Below are 22,830 nucleotides of genomic sequence, written 5' to 3' on the forward strand. Positions count from 1 at the left end.
GATCACAAGAGATTAATATAACTGCGATTTGTTTTGTATAAAGTCTGTTAATAAAAAAACTCATAAAGAGAATCCTTGAGCATAGAAAAATTCGTGTATTTACAATATTTTTACATAACTCACATAAAGATATTACAAAACTTCTAGTCCCAATCGAAGCCATACATTATAGGAAAATGGAAAGAGAAAAAATGTCGGAAATCTTTTAAGAGCGTTTTATACGTAGGTCAAATTTTGTGAAGAACAAAACAAACTGATGATATATGCAATGTTACGTGTAATGTACGTATGACGGCTAGGAGTAAAAGCGTGATTTACGCCCACCGCTTTGAAGACTTTGCCAAACTAGGTGTACTGCCCGTCTTCTTAATGCCTAAGAAAAAAAAAACATATCAATTAGACAAAACTCGTTCTAATTAATCTGATAATTAGACAATACTTTACAACAAAAAAAAAGTCTTCAAACCGTATAGGTTAAGTTATCTTACTTGATGACGATAAGCCTTTACTTGATGACGACAAGCCGGACGTGACCTTAGCAACGGTCGATGATGTTCTTGAAGCGACTTTTCGAAGTTTATCGAGCGGTCGTGTTATACTCGTAGATGATCTTGCAGTTATCGACTTAGCTCTACAATTGAACCCGGTTACTAAAACGTTAGAAGAAGAGAAAGGTCTTTTAAAACCGACAATAGTACATAAATAATTATGTGATTGTAACCTGTCTGAGATTTTGGGTGGTCTTTTAGCAACATCCGTAGATCCTTGTGTTCCGAAAGAAGCAGCATCAGACGTAACCTCGCTTAGTCTCTCATCGTACTCTGCCTCGGCGGAAGAGGCTAAACTCTCACCGTCAGTAACAGAGTATCTTGATTGTTGTGATGAATATTCTCCTGTGTCCGAGTTTATGTCATCGGTATGTCCTATGCTCTTTCTTCTCACCATTGATTTCTGAAGTCTCTGAGGAGGAGGATGAGTTTCTTTTACCAGCTGAAGCCTCTCTATCTCTTCGTCTTTTCTCGCTATGGTGTCCTTAAGGGACGCTAACTGTAAAACAACAAATGACTCATTGAATCTTAGAGTTAATGGTAAGAGAGATATATTATGGAGAGACAGGAGCTAAAGTGTGTCTATTTTTACCTGTTCCATTAAGTCTCGAACATCTTTACCTTCTTTACTGGTCTTTGCAGCACCAAGTTCCACTCCAGAGACACGCTCTGCGAATTTCAAGGTACTCATTGACTCTGAGTATGAAATAGCGTCAGGGTTGAGCTGCACAAACATCAAGGTCTTTGCTCGTCCTCCTATTAATCACATTGCATAGAAACAGTCGTTATGATAATACTTTATTCAGAGAATACGGTATTACTAGATGAATTTAACTAACCAAGAGAGCTTTGGAGGATCTGTGTTAGCTTGCTGTTTCTATATGGTACATGTGCATTCTTTGAAGCAAGAGAGAATATCACATCTCCAAGAGATGAGAGCGACTTGTTTATATGTTGTGCTTCTCTTAGTCTGTCTCCTGTAACTTCAGAGCGATCTACTCTCTCACTTCCTGCCAGATCCACCAAATGAAGATTACCGTATAGCACAGACCCGGTCTTCATATCTTTACCGCGAACGTGAACAGTGACAATGCTGCATAACAACATTGTAACCAACAATTAGAACTGATGAAAAAACATATTTCTTGTTGTACCAGGGGGTCAATACGAAGAAGAACCTGTGAGAGCGGCTACTTCTTTCATTCAAGGCAGTACAACCAACGGCTCGGTTCTGTAGTCCAATGTCCATCAATGTAATTACATCTGAAGTTGATGTCACAGGATACATGCTTGCATCAGGCACAGCCAGGCCATTTTGTTGAGTTGTAGAAAGGATCCCTAGTGTGTGCAGGTCAAGGAAAACAAAAAGAATGGCTCCACAAGCAATGAATAAGAAAATAGACAAAATCTGCAGGATTTAAAACAAAAGGATATTTCTTTTGAGTATTGTCAGCAGACAGCAGATCGAGCACTTGCTCATTGTATATCTCCACCATTTGCACCCCAACTTCATATGATATGTTTCCCTTTCTAGATTGAGAGATTTTAAAGAGATCATTGAGAGCACGATAATTAACTCCCCAGTCCTCTTCACTTGCTCCGTCTGGACCAGTCTGAAAGAATGTGAATGTAGGTAAAGACGCATGAGGTTGTTCCTATGAAATCTTACTAAGTAAAGAAAAATGAGAACATACCATTGTATAAGTTTTTCCGGATCCTGTCTGGCCATATGCAAATATACAAACATTGTAGCCATCAAGTGCTGATCTCACCAGCGGTCTTATGTCTGAAAAGACATCAGCTGCAAGTATCCAAAATGTCAAATGAACTTGGTGATATCAATATAATATTATGTCTCGAGATGTACCATGTATCCTCACATAGACATAGATCATACAAAACCGAAATGAAAATCATAAGGATATATGAACCAGAATAAAGACAGAAGAGGCAACAGATGAACATACCTTGAGTAGCAGTTGGACTATACACCTTGTTGAACTTAAACTGACGAAGACCATCTTTTCCGGGTCTAGTTGGATTGGTAACTACCAATTCTCCATCCTCCCCAACATACTCCACCACTGTGTTTGGTGCACCCTGTCCAGGAAGAAAAGGCCTCACCCGGCAGAACACTCTGATGTTTCCTGCAAGTCATAACTATAGAAATTACGGACTGCAAAAAAGTTCGAAAATGTACACATACAAACAATATTTAACATGATCCTCAGTACCTTTCAGCTCTTGAAGCTCGTTAAAAAGCTTCCGGTTTTCAGTTAGTACAGCGTGATAGTTTTCAGCAGCATTGCTAAGTTCAATGAGTTTATTCCCTGAAGAGACAGATTGACTTTATTAACACAACAGAAATTTTAAGTTCAAGAGAAATTTATCACAGAAGCAATCAGTTAGACCATTCTCACCTAATTGGCTGAACTGTTCAGTATAGTTCTCTTGAACCTTCAATATTTCTTGCTTGATGGATCTTGAATAGAATCTCAACTCCTGGGATCCAGTTTAATTAGCCAACCATAGATTATTGTATAATACAATGATTAATGTAGCAAACAGTTTGAATAATCATACCTGTAGTGCCTGCGACTGGTTATCAATAAAGCTTCTATAGGAAAGTTCTTTTTGATTCCAAATTTGGTTCTTGGACTCAGAGTTTTGCTCCATTTCTTTTACTTTAGTCTTCCAATTTACAAGGTTTTGTTCAAGCTCTTGAATCTTTCCTTCAAGGCTTGTATTAGCAGTTTTTGTTTCTATTTCCATTTGTTGAAGCTGTTTCATCTTTTCCTCAAGAGCAGTTTTAGCAGTATGTGCTTCTTTCCCCATATGTTCAAGCTCTTTAACCCTTTCCTCAAGGGCATTTTTCGCAGTGTTTGCCACTTTCCCTTCTTGTTCAAGTTCCTTCAGCCTGCTCTCAAGTCCTGTTGTAGCGACCATTGTTTGGCTTTCCATTTGCGAGCATTGTTGTTCATAAGCTTTTCTAGTTGTCTCCAGCTCTTGCCTTAATGAAGAAATCTGAAGGTTGAATTGATCATTTTCTTTCAATAGCTTGGCCATATCCTCCTCTTCGTTTTTCTTTTGCTCTTCCCACTTTGACTTCTCTGTCTATATCATACAGGAAATCACCATTTTAAGGTAAATTCATGTCAACACACCATTAGAAGCAACACATTTTTTAGTTTAAGTCAATCAAGAAATCAACTCGTAGTATAATGTACCGACCATTGTTTTGCTTTCCATTTGCGAGTAGTGTTGTTCATATTCTTTTTTAGATGCTTCCAATTCTTGCTTCAGCGCAGCAATTTCAAGGTTGTATTGATCATTTTGCTTCATTAGCTTGACCATATCTTCCTCTTCACTTTTCTTCTTTTCTTCCCACATTGACTTTTCAGTCTAACATACAGAAAACTCCATGTCAAAATTTAATTTCATGTCACGCCTAGTAGAAGTACCATTTTTACTAAAATCAGTTCACAAAGCAACTCGCAGTATAATTGTACCTTTATCTGTCTAAGCTGTTGTGTAGCAATCTGGCAAAAAAATACGTTGATCAGTAGAGAAAACTATGTAACACAATATATTAAAAATTAACAAATGATACCTCATGTTCTACACCACTTCCTGATGCTAAGGCTTCAAGGACATTGATCCTTGACTGATATTTTTCCTCGCGAGTTTTGAATATGTTGTTTTGCTGTACATACAAGAAGAAATTACTCGCAAAATCAGAAATCGAGCAATGATATTAACCACTTTCTTCAAGTAAACAAAATCATACCGTTCTTAGGTGTTCAGCTTGAGTTGATATACGTCGCTCAATCTCCTGCGCGACTTTTCTCAAGAGGCATGCCACACGCTGGTCATCGTAGCTTTTGTCAGAATACATCCCAAGGAGTAAAAGCATAAATGAAGGCACGATACAATATGATCTGAATTGTTAGGATTCAAGCACCTGAGGGATTTCACCATTCTTTCTTTCAATACTTTCATCTAAAATTCCATTCAAGACACTAAGAAGTGACTGCGTAGGAGCATTCTGCATCAAACATAATCCCATGACGTTGTAAAGATACTTCTAAAAAGAAAAACCATATATATTTTCAAAGGAAATGAGGATATATATTCATTAACAAGTTTAGAGGAACTACATCTAAGCTACTAGATTTCATCATTTCAGAAATCTTGGAGGCTTGAAGATCATAACGCCCCTGTTTCATTTGGAAAACCTCATGAAACTTGTGCCCTCCATGGTGCATCGATCCAGGGGAAGATGGATCTGCCATAAAGAGAAGACAATTAAAGATCCACTGAATAAGAATGTAGGGAGCAAGACAGTAAAAGTGGTTTGCCAAATGACAGAAAAAAAGAAAAACCTAATTGACCAGCATTGGCAAGGGCTTGCTGAAATTTGGACTCTGCCAGATTTTTGTGCCTTTCATCTCCGGATAATGGAGAAAAGGGAGAGAAAGGACTACGGGGAGTTTTTGAATCAGGCAGATTTCTATGCCTTTCGTCTCCAGATAATGGTGAGAAGGGAGAAAACGGACTACGAGGAGTTGACTCTCCATAAGGGCTGCCGGGTTGATCACGCATTGGATTCATCGCGCGACGATCTCCAAATCAAACTTATGGGAACACTTAATATACCCAAAAAAGCTTCATTCTTTAGCAACAACTCCTGAGCATGGTTGATTGAGAGAAAGAAAATGAGCATCAGACAAAATTCATAAAAACACACACATATATAGAAGAGCAAGCTATAAGAAATCCCAAAAGGCACCGTTAGTTTTCTTTTTCCGCAAGTAAGAATATGATCAAAAGGCACCAGAAGTGTTCAGATAAAACTATCTCTGTAATCATCAGCTTTTATTGTGTAAATAACAATCTTAACTGACATCAACATAGTTAACCTGAATCAGCTTTTTCTGAAAGCTGCACTCCGACAGGGATCATTGTTATGAAATTGAGAATATTTCCAAATTTCTCACATTTCCAAATATAAATCAAATTTCAATTCATTTTCATTAATCTAGGGATTCCAAGGTGAGATTGTTTTTTCTAATACCCACTAAACTTCGAATGATTTCACACCCGTTGTACAGCATCAATCGAGCAACACGCAAGCCAAAACTAAAAATATCTGCATAACATACTAAATCGAGGATTAAGAAAAAAAAAAGAAAAAAAAAAACCAAAACAGCAAGACGTTCAAACAAAACAAAGCTCAGAAACTTCCACCAATGCAAGAAAAAAGGAAACAAGCTACTAGAAACGAACCTACCAGAAGATGAACAAACGGGGACATTGGTGCAACATGCAAGAGCCAAAAAAAAAGAAGAAAAAATCAACATTGAAAAACTAAGTCCAAAGATAGTTAAAGTCGCAATCAGCAAAATCGCAAATCATGGCATACAAGGAGGAGGAAGAAAAAGATGCGATCTTTTTTTTGTTTGTTCTCTTAAATTACCTAGAAAATTTCTGGGGGAAAGCTTGGAAACGAACGTTGAGGAGGTCTAAACCTGAGAGGAAAACAGAGAGACGAAGGAAGGAGACGTGCTGATGGAAATGTGGGTTGATCTGATTAATTAGCGATATTAGTAAAATTAAACACAGATTATATTTTTTAAATGATAGAAAAATTAAATACAGATTAGAAAAAAAACCAAAAAACAAAAAAAAAAGATTTTATTTGGGGATTGTGTACGAAGGGAGATAGCGCGAATGTAGGAGGAAGGCAAGTAGCTTTAACAAGTCCTTTTTAGCTTCCTCCAATCGTTTCTACGGGTTTATGACACGTGGCTAGTTTTGTATGCCTAAAATTGGAGAACCCAAAAACATTATACGTATTAACGAGTGTTAACAGAAAATTATGAATTTTGGAATTGCGAAACGATTAACTTATAAGTTATAACTATGGTTTAGGGTTGCAACGACTGTGTTTCAGAAACATAAACAAAAAAAAAAAGGTTGCAACGACCAACGGACAGACACAATAGTATTATAGTATCATGTGTGGTTTTGGGCACCACGTCGGGTTTGAAGAAGCTCTCTATGTTCAACTTTACTTGTGTCGTTTGCTATATAAAAAATGAGCTACAATAATACTTTATACTCAAAATCATTGATTAAGAACACAGATACTCAAAAACTTCAATATCATTTTGAATAAAAATATACATGACACAATACTTTATTACTCACACCATAGATCAGGAAGATACAAGAAAGTCGTCTTGATGATAAGTATATTTATCATATCGCTAATCGGTCGATGATATTTATCATATCGCTAATCGAACTTAAACCGGTCGATGATAATAGCCCGAAAGAGAGAAAAAGCCTTAAGCCTCTGACGCATATTGTGCCTCCACCTCCCAAACTGATCACTCGACGTCGATGAATAAATATGTACTACCTTTTTCAACATGAGATCCACGACAGTCGGATTTTGATTGTAATCATATATCATAATTAACTTTGTGCAGATTTCAACTTCGTTGGTGATATATATGAGGTATGTATATCATATCACATATACCTTTGTATATAAATAAGAATGGTAGTGTAAAGGAGAGGAACGAGCCCTATATGATAGAGATGTTCAATGGTCATGTGGCGTAAATTTGTTTTTTTTTGGATAAAAGTCGTAGAATTGTTTGTTTCGTTGTTTTTTTTTTCTTTTGTCTTCTTCATATATGTAAACGTTTGTGTGTATGGACGAAGTAAACTGCAAAAATTGCCAAACAAAATCGATGAAGTTACAACCTCTTGATTTTATTATTATATATTGAAACGTCGCTTTATAACCACAATCAATTCCTTTCTTTTTTAAGGACTCTAGAAATCCATCTGACTTCCGTTATGTTAGATCCACAATAAATGATTTATAATTAATTTTGTAGGTAGTAATATAAAAAGATTCAAATAAGTATATATCAATTGCAAACAAATACAATTACGAAAAAAATAGCAGTGTGAAATTTCATAAGGACCGCAAAAGATAATCCTTGTTTTTTTACCCAAAAGAAAGAAAAAAAAAGAAAGATAATCGTTGTTCAAAATCATCAAATATTATGCATATTAGAGATAGCTAAAATGGATCTACAAAACGTTAGTTTGAAGTTCCACACAAAAGGATGTTGTTTACTCTACGTAGCTAAAAATGTACTCTTTACATGCTACTGGAAATGTAACTTTCTGCGTTTAAAGTGTTCACGGTCCGGCGGGGTGCGGTCATGCAAACGCAAAAACAAACAAAAATAAAATAAGACTCAAAAAACAAACAATAGAGAGAAGCTAAAAAAACTGATCAAATGAAGGGTGGGCTCGCGTGAGAATCTCCAAAGAAGGACACTTGACCAATCAGGGTGCAAGAATAGGGATTACCGTATTTTCCAGCCAATCAAAATGGAGATTTTAATCTCCAGTGGATCCTACCTGGAGTTTCCTCTTGATCTACCAACCAATAGCTATGCAACACATCCACACAGATTCTTAATTTTTTCAATTCAATATTTCCATACAGCACCACAAATTATTTTAATTGATAAGTTTTTATTTACCATTCTACAACAGTATGTATTTGCCGACAACAAAAACACCCATTTACAACAGTTTTCTCTCCAAATTTACGGGAAATGAAGTTTATTGCCATGAACTAGCTAGCTATCCACTATATCCTAGAAATTTGAGAGACAACAAACTACAAAAGTTCATTCTCATGAGTTGCGCTTGAATCTTGATTAAGAGAATCGGGTATATGCTTAATGAATATTTGAGTAATATATTTTACAATTAAAATATAAATGATAGTTCGAAAATTCTTCAAAATCCCCTTACATAAAACTATATACAACTTATATACATAAAACTATACTATATGAATAGGATTGTTAAGAGCTTCATTTCTATTTCTATCACGACGACTCCAAATAAATTAAGACCACACAATGTAATAAAATGATAATGAAAATGAAAATTTAAATAGAAATTCAAGACGCCACACACACCACCAATGTTCGTTCTTTGCAAAACCATATAAAACATACTCTTTTGTTCTTCTCAAGGCCCCTCTCTCCATTTCAGAAACTCTCTCTAACTGTGTAATAAACACATAGAGCTAGCTCACGAATCACGATGGTGGTCGATGTGGAGAGCCGTGCCCCGAGCGTGACGGGAGGGAAGACAGCGGCGCGTGGCTGCGACTTGTGCATGAAGAGATCACGTGCTAGTTGGTACTGCCCAGCTGACGATGCTTTCCTATGCCAAAGCTGCGACGCTTCCATCCACTCGGCTAACAGTTTGGCGAAACGTCACGAACGTGTCCGGTTACAATCCTCTTCGTCTCCGGAGCTTCCGATGAAGACAAAGACGGCAGAAAAGACGACTTCCGTGTGGTACGAAGGGTTCAGGAGAAAGGCGAGAACGCCTAGGAACAAGCTCTTTCAGATTGAAGATGTGAATAAGAATTCTAACGATCCTCTTGTTCCGGATCTTGGCGTAGAAGAAGAAGAAGATGGGGTTTTCTCGTTTTCTTCTACAGATGAGAACGATGCGAGTCTGAGCTGCTGCGTACCGGTTTTTGATCCTTTCTCGGACATGGTGATTGATGATGACAGCTTCGGTTTAGTTCCTGATGGAGTCCATATCACCAATAGTAGCGGAGAATTTGGAGAAATCGAGAAGGCAATCATGGACGATGAAGGTTTAGTTGGGTTCTTGCCGTTCGATATGGATCTTGAGGAGATCGTTATGGACGTGGAGAGCTTACTTGAGGAAGAACAACCTTCCTTGGGAGTCAAGGAATTAAACAGTATTGGAGTCGTCAAAGAAGAGACTAACGTAGGGTTTGAGTTTGATAGTAAGGATTTGAAGAGGGTTAAAGATGAGGAAGAAGCACAAGAAGAAGAAGAAGAAGAAGTCAAGTGTGAACATGGAGAATCGACGGAGGGTAGTGATCGAGAAGCATGTGAGGATGAAGATAGAAAGACGAGTTTGTTTCTGAGATTAGATTATGAAGCTGTGATTAGTGCTTGGGATAATCATGGTTCGCCGTGGAAAACCGAAATCAAACCGGAGTTTAATCTCGACGATTGTTTGGTAATCTCTCTCTATCCCATCTCTATATTATTCTTTACTAGTGGATCAAGTTACGGTTGATTTTTAGCTAATCAGATTGAAATACGAAACTAACGTTTAAAATTCATTGATCCAGTTGGAAGGGAACACGTATCCGTCACATGTGATGGGTGGGTTTGAAGAGTGGACGTCGGCCGTCGGATCAGTGACACGGCGGCAAGGGAGAGACGGAGGAGGATCAGATGTGGAGAGAGAGGCGAGGGTGTTGAGGTATAGAGAGAAACGGAGAACGAGGTTGTTCGCGAAGAAGATAAGATACGAGGTTCGCAAACTTAACGCCGAGCAGAGACCTCGAATCAAAGGTCGTTTCGTAAAAAGGACGTCACTTTCGCTGTGATGTAATTTACTTTACTTCAATCAACACTTTCATCAGTTTTAATCGTTACTCAAGTACTGAACTATAAATGTAACTGAAAGATCTTGGGGGCCGATGGTTGTAGCAGGCCACTTATGATTTCAAGAATAACCTATCGTTATACTTTGCATTGCTTCAAGCAATTTACTTGTTTAGTTGCAGTTTTATTATAGATTGATTGATTGATAGATTATTAATGTGCTACTCTTTCAGTGTTTATACTCGTGAAAGTGTCGCTTGTAAGATATGATTAGAGTGTATATATGTTGTTGATATTACTTGAAAAGTTGAAATGGTTAAAAACTTGTATGATTTTTTTTTTTTTTTTTTTGGGGGTCAAAACACTGGCTGATGTTGAGGTAAAGATATGTTGTAATAAGAGAACTCTATGTTTATCAAATGAATCGAGAAAAAAATTACACAATGTGTTAATAATAAACTGACATTGAAAAAAAAATCATAACAAAAGATGCTACATGTGAAGAAAAACGAGCTCTCATTAGGATAGGCTCATAAATACTGTAATAGGAATACATTCTGAATAGAACCAATAAAATGTTTAGAAACCCAATATGAACAAAGGAAAGATGATTTAGCCCATTAAACCCAAATATCACTCCAACAAGCCGTCGTCGCCCACGAACTAGAAGAGTAACGCATTAGCCCACGCGCCGCCTTGCTTCGATTGCGATGAGTGGATACGAGCGGAAGAACACGACGAGGAACTCTATCACCGTCACTAAGCGGAAGCGACGTCCGATTTCGGAATTATCTGAGAAGGTATTGTATAGACATGAGTCAATAACCTTAAAACGTCACCTTCCTCTTGCACCGGGTTCTAGCCAGCGTTGTTGTAAACCAATTAGACCTAGTAAATCTTCTCGACGGCGGCGCAGAAGAACAAAGGAGAGAATCTCGAGTTCCGGTGACCGCGAATGGGTGTTTTCCGCAGCCAATTTTGAAAATCTCAAAGGTCAGTGCATTGCTTTGCAATCGCAATCACACGGAATCAATGCAGTTTATATGCTTAATTCACGAAGTATTACATTCCTTTTTTAACCCACTGTTTATGAAATTTTTGATATCTTCCGTCTTAATCATGCTCTTTAAAATTCTCAGATAAAGTAGTTTTAGTTTCGTACAATCTACTTGGGGTTGACAATGCGTTGAACCACATGGATTTGTATTACAACGTCCCCCCGAAGCACTTAGATTGGAGTAGACGGAAACATCTCATATGCAAGGAGATTAGTCGCTATAATGCAAGCATCTTATGTCTTCAGGCAAGTTCTTGGGGGTTTATGCTATGTATCTCCCTTATATATGTATGGTTCATTAAAGGATTTCTCTTATGTCGAGAATTTGGGTTTTATTAATGAAGTAACAGTGGAACTGCCTTATGTTGAGAAGACGTTACTTTAGTTTTATTTGTTTCCAACTACTTGTACAGAAAGATATGTAAGTCTGGTTGCATTCTCATGTTCCAATTTTACTGCAGGAGGTTGACCGCTTTGATGATTTATATGGTCTTCTTAAAAATAGGGGATTTCAAGGTGTTCACAAGGTATATATACGACTCAAAATCTTTTATTACTTCATATGCATTGCTGGTGCAGTTTTCATATAGCTAGTATTTTTTAGAGTCGGACTGGAGAAGCGAGTGATGGTTGTGCTATATTCTGGAAAGAGAAATTGTAAGTTCAGTTATTTCCATTTAGGATCCTTTTTTGTGGTGGGAAGTCTCTATATGCCGGAGTCAGGAATCTGGCCGTTTGTATTGTTTAAAGGGAATGTTTCTCTATTGGAGCCAGGGAAATTTTATCTTCCAGTTCTATTTATTCTCTGTTCACATTGTGTGATGTTACCAACTTTGACGTTGGCGTCACAATAAATAGTTAAATGGCTCATAGCTTTGCTTTCTTATTTTTTCTCAATGTTGTTTATTTTGTTACTCCCTAGTTTCATCATTCATGGTAGAATTCTGTTGTGAATGCAGATTTGAACTTCTAGACCATCAACATATAGAGTTTGATAAATTTGGGATGCGAAACAATGTTGCTCAACTTTGTGTTTTAGAGGTATGGACCATTTAAAGTGCATTCGTCCCCCACACACAGAGATATGACAAGATGCATCTTCATTGTGGGGATTATTCTATAGTTTTTACCCATCGTGTTGTGTTTGCAAAAATGCTAATTGCTTTATTTTCGATAGTTTCCATCCTTGTCAATTAATTAACTTTATTTGATTGTGTATTACGGAACAGATGAACCATGAGGAATCTTCAGAGTATGTCTGAGTTCTCTTCTGATTCCTTTACTGGAGTGAATATTTTATGTTACTGTTAAGATCCTTGCTAAATTTTATGCTTACTACCATGTTTGGTTGCTTGATAGGCAAACGTGTACAAGTCCTCGAAGGCTAGTGGTTGGGAATATACATGTCCTATTCAATCCTAAGCGTGGGGATATCAAGCTAGGCCAGGTATGTCTTCTACATCCCTACAAAATTCTGATGAAATTCGCTTATCCATGGAATCTGTAGAGCATTGTTGTCAGTACTGAGTTTAGAAATGTCCATTCTTTAGCTAGTATTATTTTATGGTATTTATCAGTAGTACATCAATGCCTGGCAGTATAGATGAAGCTTCACTGAAATAGTAGCCCACTCATTTTGTTGATAGTTGATATGTCATAACCTTTAGGTAAGACTCTTTCTGGAGAAGGCTTACAAGTTATCAGAGGAATGGGGAAATATTCCAGTGGCTATTGCAGGTGATCTGAATAGCACTCCACAGGTTATCTCTACCACCTTTTTTTGGTTGTTGTATTACTTATTGTTTTAGCTGATACTGTTCTAAAACTTTAATCTTGAAATGTTGGACAGAGTGCAATCTATGATTTCATAGCGTCAGCTGATGTGAGTATCATTAAGTGTCCTGGACTCTTTATTTTACATTTCTCATTGTCATTATTTTGGTCCTTTGTTTTCTGGGATAGTTAGAATGAACTCTATGTTTCCCTTTTCCAATTTGGACAGTTGGATACACAATTACACGACCGCAGGCATATTTCTGGCCAGTGTGATGTGGAACCAAATGAGAGGTCATTTAGAAACCATTATGCAGTTAGGTAATTTGAAACTCACTGAGATCTTTGGTTTTCTGAGTAATGTGTCTGGGATCCCTTCTGTTCACCTGATGAACTGATAGATTACTTATATCTCTTCTTTGGTTTGCGCTTTATCAACCAGGTAATTCTCAGATTAATTTTCTATCTCAATTTAGTGTAACTTCCCTTTCTTCAGTGCTGCAGTATCTACATCCGGATCACTACCCAACGATTGGAGCCAGGAAGAACTACAGCTTGCAACTGGTGGTCAAGCAACCACCCATGTCAAACATCAACTGAAGCTTCATAGCGCATATAGTGGAGTACCTGTAAGTGTTTTTTTTTTCTTGTTCTCGACTTCTGGACGTATCGAAAGAGTTAAAATCTGTATTGCAGGAATACTAAAATATGTTTCCCATATCTCAAGAATAGAAAACCATACACACGCAGAACAGCTTTAGGAACTGTGGTTTTCTTTTATACTACTGAGAAACGCATAGGGACATATTGTAGATGTTGTAGCTTTCCTTTTAGTATGCTAAGACCTGAGATCTTCAGGGTACCCATAGAACGAGAGATCAACGCGGTGAACCATTGGCAACAACATATCACTCCAGGTTCCTTGGAACAGTTGATTATATATGGTAAGTCTGTTTTGATACATTGATCGGAGCTTTGATTATATAAGCTTAAGTCTGTGGTGATATACAGTATGCTTATTTTATATTATAAATTTGTAATTATTAATCTGAGGCATTGAATTCAGGCACACAAAGGAACTTGTTCCTGTCAGGGTTCTTGAAACCTTGCCAACTGATGTTTTGAGAAGGACAGGTGGACTACCAAGTGAGGTATCATATGTTTTTTTACTTAGGCTAGGGCCTAAGGCTAAGTAGTGGCTAACTATCTTTGATTTGTATTCTTCTTTTCTGAGTCCTTTTCTTTCTTGAGTAAGTAATTCGCTATAAAGACTGTAAAATCTCTCGTCAATTTGAATGGTACAAAACCATGATTGTTTGGAGAGTTGCCTACAAGTTTCTGACTGATGCCAATTTGCAGAAATGGGGAAGCGACCATCTTGCTATCGCATGTGAACTGGGATTTGTCAGTGACTGACGAGGAGACCAAAGGGTTACACCTAAAATTTAACCCGACTCATCTGACTTGGCCATTCCTTGAGGCTTTTGCAAAAAACTAATTGTTGTATTATGTAGTAACACAGTTTCTACTTTCTATTGGCTAGTACCTACCAAAGACGTGCACCTACTCTCTCTGCTTTTTAAAAGTTAATACCAAAATTATATGTTTTCGGACGTGTACTTATGAGAAGCGAGGATCTACTTTGCTACAATAAGCAAACAATGTTAAGAGACGTTACGTAAATATGTTCAGTCCCAGCTAAGCTCTTCTAAAGTGTGATTGGATCCTAAATAAATCAAAGACCATACGGTATATCGAAATAGACGTAAGCAGTTTCTCTAAGACATTGGGTAACGCAAATCGGCAATTAAACAGCTAAACAAACCTCTTTTTCTTTTTTTTGGACTAAAAACAAACCTCTATTTAAACCACTCTTTATCTTCTCTTGCTTCCACCAAAGGTCCAAAACCTTCCGGCAAAAACAAAGAAAGATCACTAAAAACTAAAAAAGGCATTATGACAGTATCCTACGAAAACAGCAGAACACATGTCTTGATCTTCCCATTTCCGGCGCAAGGCCACATGATTCCCCTCCTCGACTTCACCCACCGCTTAGCTCTCCGAGGCGGGGCCGCCTTAACAATAACCGTCTTAGTCACCCCAAAGAACTTACATTACCTCTCTCCGCTCATCTCCGCCGGAGTTAACATCGAAACACTTATCCTCCCTTTTCCTTCTCACCCTTCAATCCCTTCAGGCGTCGAAAACGTTCAAGACCTACCTCCTTCTGGCTTCACTTCAATGATTCACGCGCTTGGTAGTCTCCACGCGCCGCTTCTCTCTTGGATTACTTCTCATCCTTCTCCTCCTGTAGCCATCGTCTCTGATTTCTTCCTTGGCTGGACCCAAAACCTCGGAATCCCTCGTTTCGAATTCTCTCCCTCTGCTGCTATCACTTGCTGCATCCTCAATTCACTCTGGATCGAGATGCCTACCGACAAAAAAGATGACGAGATATTTGAGTTTCCGAAGATCCCGAACTGTCCGAAATATCCTTGGTCTCACCTCTCTACGACTTACAGAAGTTACGTTCACGGAGATCCAGCTTGGGAATTCATAAGAGACGCGTTTACAGATAACGTGGCGAGTTGGGGACTCCTCGTGAACTCTTTCACCGCCATGGAAGGCGTCTATCTCGAGCATCTTAAGCGAGATATGGGCCATGATCGTGTATGGGCCGTAGGTCCAATTCTTCCAGTATCTGGGAATGATCGTGGCGGGCCGAACTCTGTTTCTGTCGATCACGTGATGTCGTGGCTAGACGCACGTGAGGATGACCACGTGGTGTACGTGTGCTTTGGAAGTCAAGCTGTTTTGACCAAGGAGCAGACGCTTGCCATCGCTTCTGGGCTTGAGAAAAGCGGTGTCCACTTCGTATGGGCCGTAAAGGAGCCCGTTGAGAAAGATTCACCACGTGGGAACATCCTAGACGGTTTCGACGATCGTGTGGCTGGGAGAGGTCTGGTAATCAGAGGATGGGCTCCACAAGTGGCTGTGCTACGTCACCGAGCCGTGGGAGCGTTTCTAACACACTGCGGTTGGAACTCCGTGATGGAGGCGGTTGTGGCCGGCGTTTTGATGCTGACTTGGCCGATGAGAGCTGACCAGTACACAGACGCATCTCTGGTGGTCGACGAGCTGAAAGTGGGCGTGCGTGCATGCGAAGGACCTGACACGGTGCCTGACCCGGATGAGTTAGCTAGAGTTTTCGCTGATTCGGTGACCGGAAAGCAAACGGAGAGGATCAAAGCGGCAGAGCTGAGGAAAGCAGCGTTGGATGCTATCCAAGAACGTGGGAGCTCTGTTAAGGATTTAGATGGTTTTATCCAACATGTCGTTAGTTTAGGACTAAACAAATGATTTAGTCATATACAATTCAAATTATGGTCTATTTGTCTCTTTAATATGTTCCTCACCAATTTTAAAACCTGCTTGACTCTATTAAATTGTTGTACGATGATATATTAGCATTTCTGAATCATAAAATGTGTTATACGATTGTGCTGTAAAAGATTGTATATTTCGATTTATGTTTTTTTTTTTTTTTTTTAAGTGTAAATAGGCAACAGAGGCGGGTCAGTTTGGTTCGGGTTGGGACTTTGGGACAGGGCGGGTCAAGTTGTAATAAACCCGAATTTTTTTGTTTTGTTTTTCCTTATCTTCTTCGAATCTCGATTCCCTCTTTCTCTCTCTCACATAACCACACAACTAAAAGAAATGGCTCTCACCGTGAGCAGCGGTGGCGGAGGAGCTAGAATCCACTGCAAAGACCTCATCGATTCTTCTCGTAATCCCTTCTCAACCTTCCGACTCGTAAACTTCCCTTCCCCGTCAAGAACCCGTCACCACGTTGTCTCTGCCGCAAAAAAACCTTCCACACAGACCGGTCGGTTCGACAGCAAGAAGCGTCGGACCCTCGTCCCCACGACGACGACCAAGGACCAGCCGGAAGAGAACAACGGCGTTTTCGACGGCGAGAACCCGCCGTCTCAGATCGAAATCAACGTCGACGACGACGGTACAGATAGGACGGTTGTGAATACTCGATTCAGAGGTGATCCAAAAGACGCGCCGAAATTTGCTATTAAGGATCTTCCTGGGCTTGAAAAAGATCCTTGGGAAGGTGAGCAGTGGGATGGTTTAGGGTTCTTCGTTCAGTACTTATGGGCTTTCGGAATCCTTTTCGCGGTAAATTTCAATACTTCAATTACTTTAGAATAAGAATTCCTCAAATTGAAAAATGTTAATCCAATAAAAAATTGACAACGGTTTGAATGTTGTGACAGCTAATCTCCGGTGGACTTGCGGCGGGGACGTATAATGAAGGTGCTACGGATTTCAAAGAGACGCCGGTGTATAAAGAGGCGATCCAATCTCGTGACCTTCTTGATGAAGCAGAGAGTTCCAACTCTGAAGATGTGTTCGAGTCCAACCCAACAGAAGTGGCGCCTAGTTTGGAATAGTATCAGCTCAGTGTTTAGAGAAAGAATTATAAAGACTGAACCTTTTTGCTTTTGGGGTGTTTTAAAAAGCCATATTCCAAGTGTATCTTGAGCTTGTGACTTGTGTTCATAATGTTACAGATTTAAAGTTTAAAGGAAGAGTATTGTTCTTCATTGTTCTGTTTTGTGATTTCACTTCAATAACTGCAAAGTTCTTTGGGAAACATACCAACAATCTCTCTTTTCTTTCAAAAATCTAAGGTAGATTAATAAAGTTGCTTTTAGATCATGGGGAAAACATAACACAGGAGAATAACTAAAGACGAGAGGGTAGTTTGATGCAGATGGACACTCAGATGAGGAGGAGAGTGGCTGGTAGAACAGTTGCGAGTGTAAGGATGATTAACTGAGTCTCAGACTTGGAACCAGAGGATCTCACACCATAGCCTAATCCCATAAAACTGGTGGGTCTTGGTGCCATTTGAGCCACTGGAGTCGCTGAATAAAGTGAAAAAGTATCATTTTTTGATGTTTTGGTTCTAGACTGAAAACTTTGGTAAAAAGTGGCTTACCCACGACACGAGACTTGTTCTTTGCACCTAGAGAGATTTGAGAACCAGGTGAGCTAGAAGGTGGTGGAGCAACAGAGGAGGAAGGTGGTGGAGCAACAGAGGATGAATCACTTGGCGCCTCTCCTCCTTTAAACCAAAAACTTTCTCATAAGTTTCAAGAAACCAATGAATCCCATAAAGGACAAAGTAGAAGTGTCGTTTACGTACCAGGGGAGGAGGTGGAGGAGCAAGAAGATGAATTGGCTGGAATGTTGCAAAGCGGAGGCAATTGTAGAGCAAGAGTTTGATTAATTGGAAAAGCAGGGGACAGAGTAGAAGTGTTGTTGAGGAAGAGACAGAGACAGGTTGCTTCTTGGCTATAGATTTGGTTTAAGCTGTCACAGCAAGGTTGAGCGGGAAGCTGGACAAAGCCTTGAACGAATGGACCACATGGAGCTAAGGAAAGCAGTCTGGAGGCACATGTAGATGGTACTTGAGCAAGAACCATTCGGAGAAAGAAGGGTGACAACAGGGAGATTAGAAGAGTGATAAAGAGAGGTGAAGAAGCCATTTTCTCTAGGAGCTAAAATTTCTTTCTTCTTTGTGTTTGGAGATTTGTGGGGGGTTTCTTTCGAGTATTTAAGGTCAGAATCAATAGGTTTGGTGTGAGACGGTGGATAGGTTTTGTTATTGCACACATGATGTGTGTCAAATTGGTGCAACACTTGAGATCTTCATGTTTACATATTATTTGGTGTTTTTTGAGTTCATTCGTTAATGATGCTTCAGCTTTTTGTTTCGAGTTTGACCAAAAAAAGTTGGCAGATTTCCATTAACAAAGTTTTGAGGTTGCATTACGAAACCTTATCAACAAAGTCGTTGTAGTATAGTGGTAAGTATTCCCGCCTGTCACGCGGGTGACCCGGGTTCGATCCCCGGCAGCGGCGTTTAAACTTTTGATTTTAAAGTCCCTTAATTTTCCAGTTTCTTTTAGTTTTAGTCCCTCGAGATTCAGGCTTTTTCGTTTCAGTCCTTTTTCTTCTTATATTCAATTATTCATTCACTGACAAAATCAAACTCACTTAAACAGTGACTTTCCGTTCTGTTCTTAAACCCTCCGACGAAGCTCCGGCAGAGAAACCTCTCCGCCTCTCGCATTTTTCGGCAGCCATGTACGGCGGAGGTAGGTTTTCTTTTATCCCTCCTTAAAATCTATTTCTGATTGTAAAAGTTCAGCTCACAAAATCTTTTCCTTTTCGTTTGAGTTCGTCTCGTCAAGGTCTAAACTTTTTCGTGGCGGGGTTCGTATCTGTTGGACAGATGAAGTGTCAGCTATTGTAGTTGACTTGGGTTCCCACACTTGCAAAGCTGGTTACGCCGGAGAAGATGCCCCCAAAGCCGTTTTCCCCTCCGTAAGGCTTATTTCTCATTCCTCAGCTTCCTTTCTTTGCAATTGAGTTTATTTTCCTTAAAGTTAGGTCCTTTCAGTGTAGAGCAAGCAATTTGAGAAACTTAGGTTTTTTGTTGTTGTTGCTGTGTCATAAGGTTATTGGAGAAATAGATGGAACTGGAATGGATATTGATGATGCTGCTAATACGGAGGATGCAAAAACCAATGTCGTGGAGTCTGATAAAGAAAAGGGCAGACGGAAGCTTTATGTAGGATCTCAAGACTTGAATGTTCGCCGCGATCAAATGGAGGTCAGGGTTTTTGTTATGAACTAATGTTACAAACTTCAAGCTGGTTAGAATCGAGGGATGTATTTTTAGTTTCTCCATGTGTGTGCTCCAGATATTGTCACCCGTAAAGGATGGCATTGTAACCGATTGGGATATGGTGGACAATGTATGGGACCATGCTTTTAGATAACTCGTATATTTTATTAGTTTCTTTTGTCTTTGATTGTTTTAACTTTTTCTTTTTCATTTATGGTTGGTTGATGAACTCATATGTTTAAATTTTATTTATTTAGGAATTGTCTAATGATTGATCCCAAGGAGCACCCAATGCTGCTAGCTGAGCCCCTTTGAACACACAGCAGCAAAGAGAAAAGTCTGGTTTCTCCTAGCTTATATCCATGCTGATTTCATCTTGGAATCTGGAACTTATTCTCTCTTTATATCATATCTCTAACAGGGTGGCTGAGATTATGTTTGAAAAATACAAAGTGCCAGCATTATTTACAGCAAAGAATCCTGTATTTTCCTTTACCTTGTACCATCACTTTTTTAATTCTATTAAACCTTGTGTCATCTCTTTTTTGATATTGTTGTTGTTTATTCTAGATTCTGAAATGTCTATTTCCTTCTCTTTTGATTTCTTTCTGCTCTTGCTTCGCGTGCTAGATTCTTATATCGTTTGCTTCGGGGCGAGCTACTTCTTTGGTTGTTGACTGGTAAGACCTGTGGACGTTCAACTTTTTTGAAAAAAATTTCTGTGCCAGGCATGTCATTCTGTTATAACTTTTGATTTCAGTGTGGTAAGGTTTAGTATTAAAGACTTGTAAATAAATCATATGTTCACCCACATCATGCTTAGATTCTCTATATTGTCTTGTGCAATTGGAAGCAGCGCTTGTAGTTACCTTCTTGCCAAATAATTTTCTCCACTCGTTTATCATCCCTGTTTGGTCTAGTATTACTCACAAAACGCATCATGATAAAAGAAAAACTAGGTAAACTAGGCTTTTCATACATTAAACAAAAGCTTAGGCTATTTGTATCAGATATGTTGTGAAAGGGTACTTAATTAACGATTTGTATGATTCATCTGGGAAGCACTGATCGTGTGTATACACGCTTTTCCCCCTTTCAGTGGTGGAGGATCCACGACTATTTCGCCAGTGCATGAGGGTTACGTTCTTCAAAAGGTATGTATTACTTGATTTGATGGTAGCCAAGTTTGTGTGTATTTTGTTTCTATTGTTTGGATTTTTTTCTGCTGGATTTGTTTGTAGCCATATTTTATTTCCAAACTATCTAACTCTTTGGTTGATAGTTCTTCATGAACAAGTTGATCTTGACATCGCAGAATTTTCGTCCAGATCTGCCATTGATATGAGTTCTTACCAATGTGGATTCTGGAAAGTTCCATTTTTTAAGCATAAGTGTAGCGCTGAATTGTGTGATATCTTATCATCCGTTTATGACAACACTTTGATTCACAGGCTGTCATATCATCTCCAATTGGTGGAGACTTTCTCACTGATTGCTTACTGAAAAGCTTAGAGAGTAAAGGGATTAAAGTAAGTTACAACTATTGTCGCACCATTCTGGATCCAGTCCTTCTGATCTTTACTGGTTCCTCTTTTTGCAGATAAAACCTAGATATTCTTTCAAGAGAAAGGAAATACGACCTGGAGAATTTCAGGTAATTCTATGCTTCTGAGCTCCAGATAAGTTAAGAGAAATTTGTTTGTTAGTGGCACAGTAGATGTGGTTCTTTTTAGTGGCATGAAACTGAAGAACCACAAAATTTATATCTCATTTCCCCTTTGAGTCCTTTCAGGTTACGGATGTAGAAGTTCCTGATACCACAGAAAGCTACAAACTCTACTGTCAGGTCTATAATTAATATTGGTTCCTTTCCTTCTTTTTAAAATTTCTTTTACTTTCTGACATGGTGGCTTAATTTATTTAACAGAGGATGATAGTAAGTGATATCAAGGATTCTATATGTCGAGTTCCAGACACTCCCTATGATGGTATCTCTTTCTCCTGTCTTTCTTTGGTCTACTTCATTTGCTTGATCATTGGTCAGAATTTATAGTAGTTGGGGAGTTGATTTTTAGAGATCTCGTTTCTGCTTGATCATTGGTTATATAATAAAATATTAATTTGGCTCATCTCACACCTTACAATACATGTAAGCAAGATCATTTTCCTGCAAGTCTCTGCTTCGTAGAAGACACAGGGACAAAGATACCTGAAAGTAAAGTGAACAGTTACTTGCTTTAGTAGCTTTTTTTTTTTTCAGACAAATCATATTCAAACATTCCAATGACATCTTACGAGCTTCCTGATGGCCAGTAAGCCCCAGTTTCTCTCAGGAAACTTTATTACTGTCTCTATATAATCACATCACTTCCTAACTTCTGGCTGCCAGTGCAGGACACTTGAAATTGGTGCTGATAGATTCAAAGTCCCTGATATTATATTCAACCCTTCCATAGTTCAGGTAACTTTTGTGATAAAACGTGTAAACTCGCCTCTACCAACATGTTAGATCATGCTGCTCTTGTGCTCCTCGTTGCCACTGATTTTCAATCAAGAGGCTTTTTCTTTAATCTCCCTTTTTTTTTTTCTGTAAATTACTAGACGATTCCTGGAATGGAGAATAACACAGACATGCTTCATTCTGTTCAAGAATTACCACACATGGTTTAGAGGCTCATTTACAATAGCTGAGATTTATTTTGGGAAACGGAATGGCTATATGTGCAGTGTGTGGATAGGAGGGAGTATATTGGCATCGCTAGGTTCATTCCAGCAAATGTGGTTCTCGAAGTCTGAGTAAGTAACACATTGGGTTGTTGTTGTGTAGATCTCGAACACGCATAAACAGTGATTTTTCTCCTCAGCATTGGTTTTGAGTGTTTTGTTGTGTACATGACAGGTATGAAGAGCATGGAGCTTCTTACATCCAGAGGAAATGCCCTTAAAAGCTGCTTGAGATCAAGAAGAAGGACGAATCTATGTGTTCCAAATGGTGTAATATTATTAGTAGTTCGTCTCTGTGCTGTCATCGCCGTAACAAGAACCTAGGGAGACAATCAGAGAGACTAAGTAATTATCTATGTATTTTTTAAGGCAAGTGTTTAGTTGCATACAGTATATGCAAACTGACAAAGAATGGAAAAAGATGGGCAAAAGAGATAAACCACGTATTCTATGAATCTTGTAGGAATCCCTGCTTCGCATAACTTTCCAATACATGGTTGGATTTTTTACAAGGAAATGTACTCGTTTCTTTTTTCC

General features: G+C 38.8%; 7 protein-coding genes and 1 non-coding gene across 10 annotated transcripts; 6 read left to right on the forward strand and 2 right to left on the reverse strand.

Moving 5' to 3' along the window:
* Positions 1-47: 47 nt before the first annotated feature.
* Positions 48-6,126, reverse strand: LOC17894666 (kinesin-like protein KIN-14P). Its single transcript, XM_023787769.1, has 20 exons — positions 6,025-6,126; positions 4,931-5,235; positions 4,706-4,833; positions 4,510-4,593; positions 4,336-4,413; positions 4,159-4,251; positions 4,058-4,087; positions 3,780-3,950; positions 3,132-3,662; positions 2,969-3,050; positions 2,783-2,878; positions 2,516-2,695; positions 2,243-2,349; positions 1,983-2,161; positions 1,727-1,891; positions 1,388-1,641; positions 1,141-1,304; positions 722-1,047; positions 489-631; positions 48-373 (listed from the first exon to the last, which is right to left on the reverse strand). Exons 2-20 carry the CDS (start codon positions 5,157-5,159, stop codon positions 315-317), a joined length of 3,099 nt encoding a protein of 1,032 aa, XP_023643537.1. The 5' UTR covers positions 5,160-5,235; positions 6,025-6,126; the 3' UTR covers positions 48-314.
* A 2,491-nt stretch (positions 6,127-8,617) lies between these two features.
* LOC17895752 (zinc finger protein CONSTANS-LIKE 7) lies at positions 8,618-10,362 on the forward strand. Its single transcript, XM_006302273.2, has 2 exons — positions 8,618-9,656; positions 9,772-10,362. Exons 1-2 carry the CDS (start codon positions 8,694-8,696, stop codon positions 10,030-10,032), a joined length of 1,224 nt encoding a protein of 407 aa, XP_006302335.1. The 5' UTR covers positions 8,618-8,693; the 3' UTR covers positions 10,033-10,362.
* Positions 10,363-10,641: 279 nt separating this feature from the next.
* LOC17896575 (carbon catabolite repressor protein 4 homolog 5) lies at positions 10,642-14,479 on the forward strand. Of its 3 annotated transcripts, XM_023787131.1 has the most exons (14): positions 10,667-11,023; positions 11,170-11,333; positions 11,549-11,614; positions 11,692-11,744; positions 12,047-12,128; positions 12,317-12,339; positions 12,447-12,534; positions 12,755-12,847; positions 12,937-12,969; positions 13,090-13,181; positions 13,357-13,489; positions 13,719-13,804; positions 13,927-14,011; positions 14,220-14,479. In XM_023787131.1, exons 1-14 carry the CDS (start codon positions 10,741-10,743, stop codon positions 14,274-14,276), a joined length of 1,338 nt encoding a protein of 445 aa, XP_023642899.1. In that variant the 5' UTR covers positions 10,667-10,740; the 3' UTR covers positions 14,277-14,479. The 3 variants fall into 3 exon arrangements, with proteins under 3 accessions (XP_023642900.1, XP_023642899.1, XP_023642901.1); XM_023787132.1 differs by lacking the exons at positions 13,927-14,011; positions 14,220-14,479 and having other exon boundaries at positions 10,642-11,023; positions 13,365-13,489; XM_023787133.1 differs by lacking the exons at positions 10,667-11,023; positions 11,692-11,744 and having other exon boundaries at positions 11,232-11,333.
* Positions 14,480-14,597: 118 nt separating this feature from the next.
* On the forward strand, positions 14,598-16,371 carry LOC111831853 (UDP-glycosyltransferase 89B1). Its single transcript, XM_023787130.1, has one exon. It carries the CDS (start codon positions 14,817-14,819, stop codon positions 16,218-16,220), a length of 1,404 nt encoding a protein of 467 aa, XP_023642898.1. The 5' UTR covers positions 14,598-14,816; the 3' UTR covers positions 16,221-16,371.
* A 151-nt stretch (positions 16,372-16,522) lies between these two features.
* LOC17894973 lies at positions 16,523-17,476 on the forward strand. The gene is made up of 2 exons (XM_023787561.1): positions 16,523-17,048; positions 17,147-17,476. Exons 1-2 carry the CDS (start codon positions 16,578-16,580, stop codon positions 17,321-17,323), a joined length of 648 nt encoding a protein of 215 aa, XP_023643329.1. The 5' UTR covers positions 16,523-16,577; the 3' UTR covers positions 17,324-17,476.
* Positions 17,477-17,560: 84 nt separating this feature from the next.
* On the reverse strand, positions 17,561-18,448 carry LOC17895501 (protein YLS3). The gene is made up of 3 exons (XM_006301435.2): positions 18,082-18,448; positions 17,875-18,000; positions 17,561-17,800 (listed from the first exon to the last, which is right to left on the reverse strand). The coding sequence occupies exons 1-3, from the start codon at positions 18,422-18,424 to the stop codon at positions 17,655-17,657; spliced, it is 615 nt and encodes a 204-aa protein (XP_006301497.1). The 5' UTR covers positions 18,425-18,448; the 3' UTR covers positions 17,561-17,654.
* Positions 18,449-18,728: 280 nt separating this feature from the next.
* TRNAD-GUC lies at positions 18,729-18,800 on the forward strand. The gene has a single exon. It is a non-coding gene; the product is annotated as a tRNA-Asp (tRNA).
* Positions 18,801-18,920: 120 nt separating this feature from the next.
* Positions 18,921-22,759, forward strand: LOC17895754 (actin-related protein 4). The gene is given in 18 exon segments (XM_023787832.1): positions 18,921-19,036; positions 19,174-19,265; positions 19,399-19,554; positions 19,646-19,713; positions 19,821-19,873; positions 19,876-19,906; positions 19,991-20,051; positions 20,200-20,249; positions 20,669-20,723; positions 21,021-21,098; positions 21,170-21,223; positions 21,362-21,415; positions 21,497-21,557; positions 21,830-21,881; positions 21,964-22,030; positions 22,171-22,256; positions 22,258-22,365; positions 22,469-22,759. Coding segments are annotated over 18 exon segments (1,185 nt in total). The 5' UTR covers positions 18,921-19,023; the 3' UTR covers positions 22,515-22,759.
* Positions 22,760-22,830: the final 71 nt, after the last annotated feature.

The sequence above is a fragment of the Capsella rubella genome, unplaced genomic scaffold, assembly GCF_000375325.1.
Source record: "Capsella rubella cultivar Monte Gargano unplaced genomic scaffold, Caprub1_0 scaffold_2, whole genome shotgun sequence".
Taxonomy (NCBI): Eukaryota; Viridiplantae; Streptophyta; class Magnoliopsida; order Brassicales; family Brassicaceae; genus Capsella; species Capsella rubella.